The sequence below is a fragment of the Sinocyclocheilus grahami genome, unplaced genomic scaffold (genome assembly GCF_001515645.1).
Source record: "Sinocyclocheilus grahami isolate Dianchi unplaced genomic scaffold, SAMN03320097.WGS_v1.1 scaffold6608.1, whole genome shotgun sequence".
NCBI lineage: Eukaryota > Metazoa > Chordata > Actinopteri > Cypriniformes > Cyprinidae > Sinocyclocheilus > Sinocyclocheilus grahami.
In genome coordinates, this window is record NW_015510955.1 from 7,080 (window position 1) to 7,658 (window position 579).

The following is a 579-nucleotide window of genomic DNA, read 5'->3' on the forward strand; positions in this document are numbered from 1 at the left end:
AAAAACCTGCTAAGTTAACAAACAACTAATAATTACCATCATAATGTAATTAGTTAGGAGTGCAGGGATGATTTGAACAGTGAGGGGTTTATAAAAGCATTAGGCTAAAATACATAGTCTCCAACACACCCCTCTAATAAGCAGTATGTTAATAAAGCGATACACATTCATTCTTGGCTTGGATTACAAATGTCTGTACCTCATTTGAAGTAACATGCAGCTCTGTTTGCCTTTGTAGAGTCTCAAGATGAGCATGACTTTAAGGACACCGAGCTGAAGATGTTGGTGGTGAGTCTAAAGGAAATGCCAGCCACTAAAGAGGTTATACTGACCCTGGAGCAGCTGCTCTGTGACGACGCCACCCAACTGGAGGAAGAGAGAAATGAGGTAACGCGGAGCAGAGACACCTTCCAGGACCTCATCCGCCTCATGGACCAGCACAGAGCGGATCGGGCTGCGCAGCTGTCCATCCTGAGGTGAGCCCTTGACTTAAATAGAATTAGCTAAGAAATAGATAACCGCTATTTCAAGCTAGTTTGAGGTAGATGCAATACATGCATACATATTTATTTATTTATT

The 579-nt window shown here is 42.3% G+C and overlaps 1 protein-coding gene across 1 annotated transcript in view; it reads left to right on the forward strand.

Annotated features, from left to right (window-relative positions):
• The window catches only part of LOC107577620 (cullin-9-like), a gene marked incomplete at both ends in the record, with an annotated part of 7,023 nt that extends 6,547 nt beyond the window's left edge, over positions 1–476 (forward strand). The window contains one exon of the mRNA XM_016263677.1: positions 239–476. Coding sequence (XP_016119163.1) covers positions 239–476 — 238 coding nt within the window. The remainder of the gene's footprint in view (positions 1–238) is intronic.
• Between the last annotated feature and the right edge of the window lie 103 nt (positions 477–579).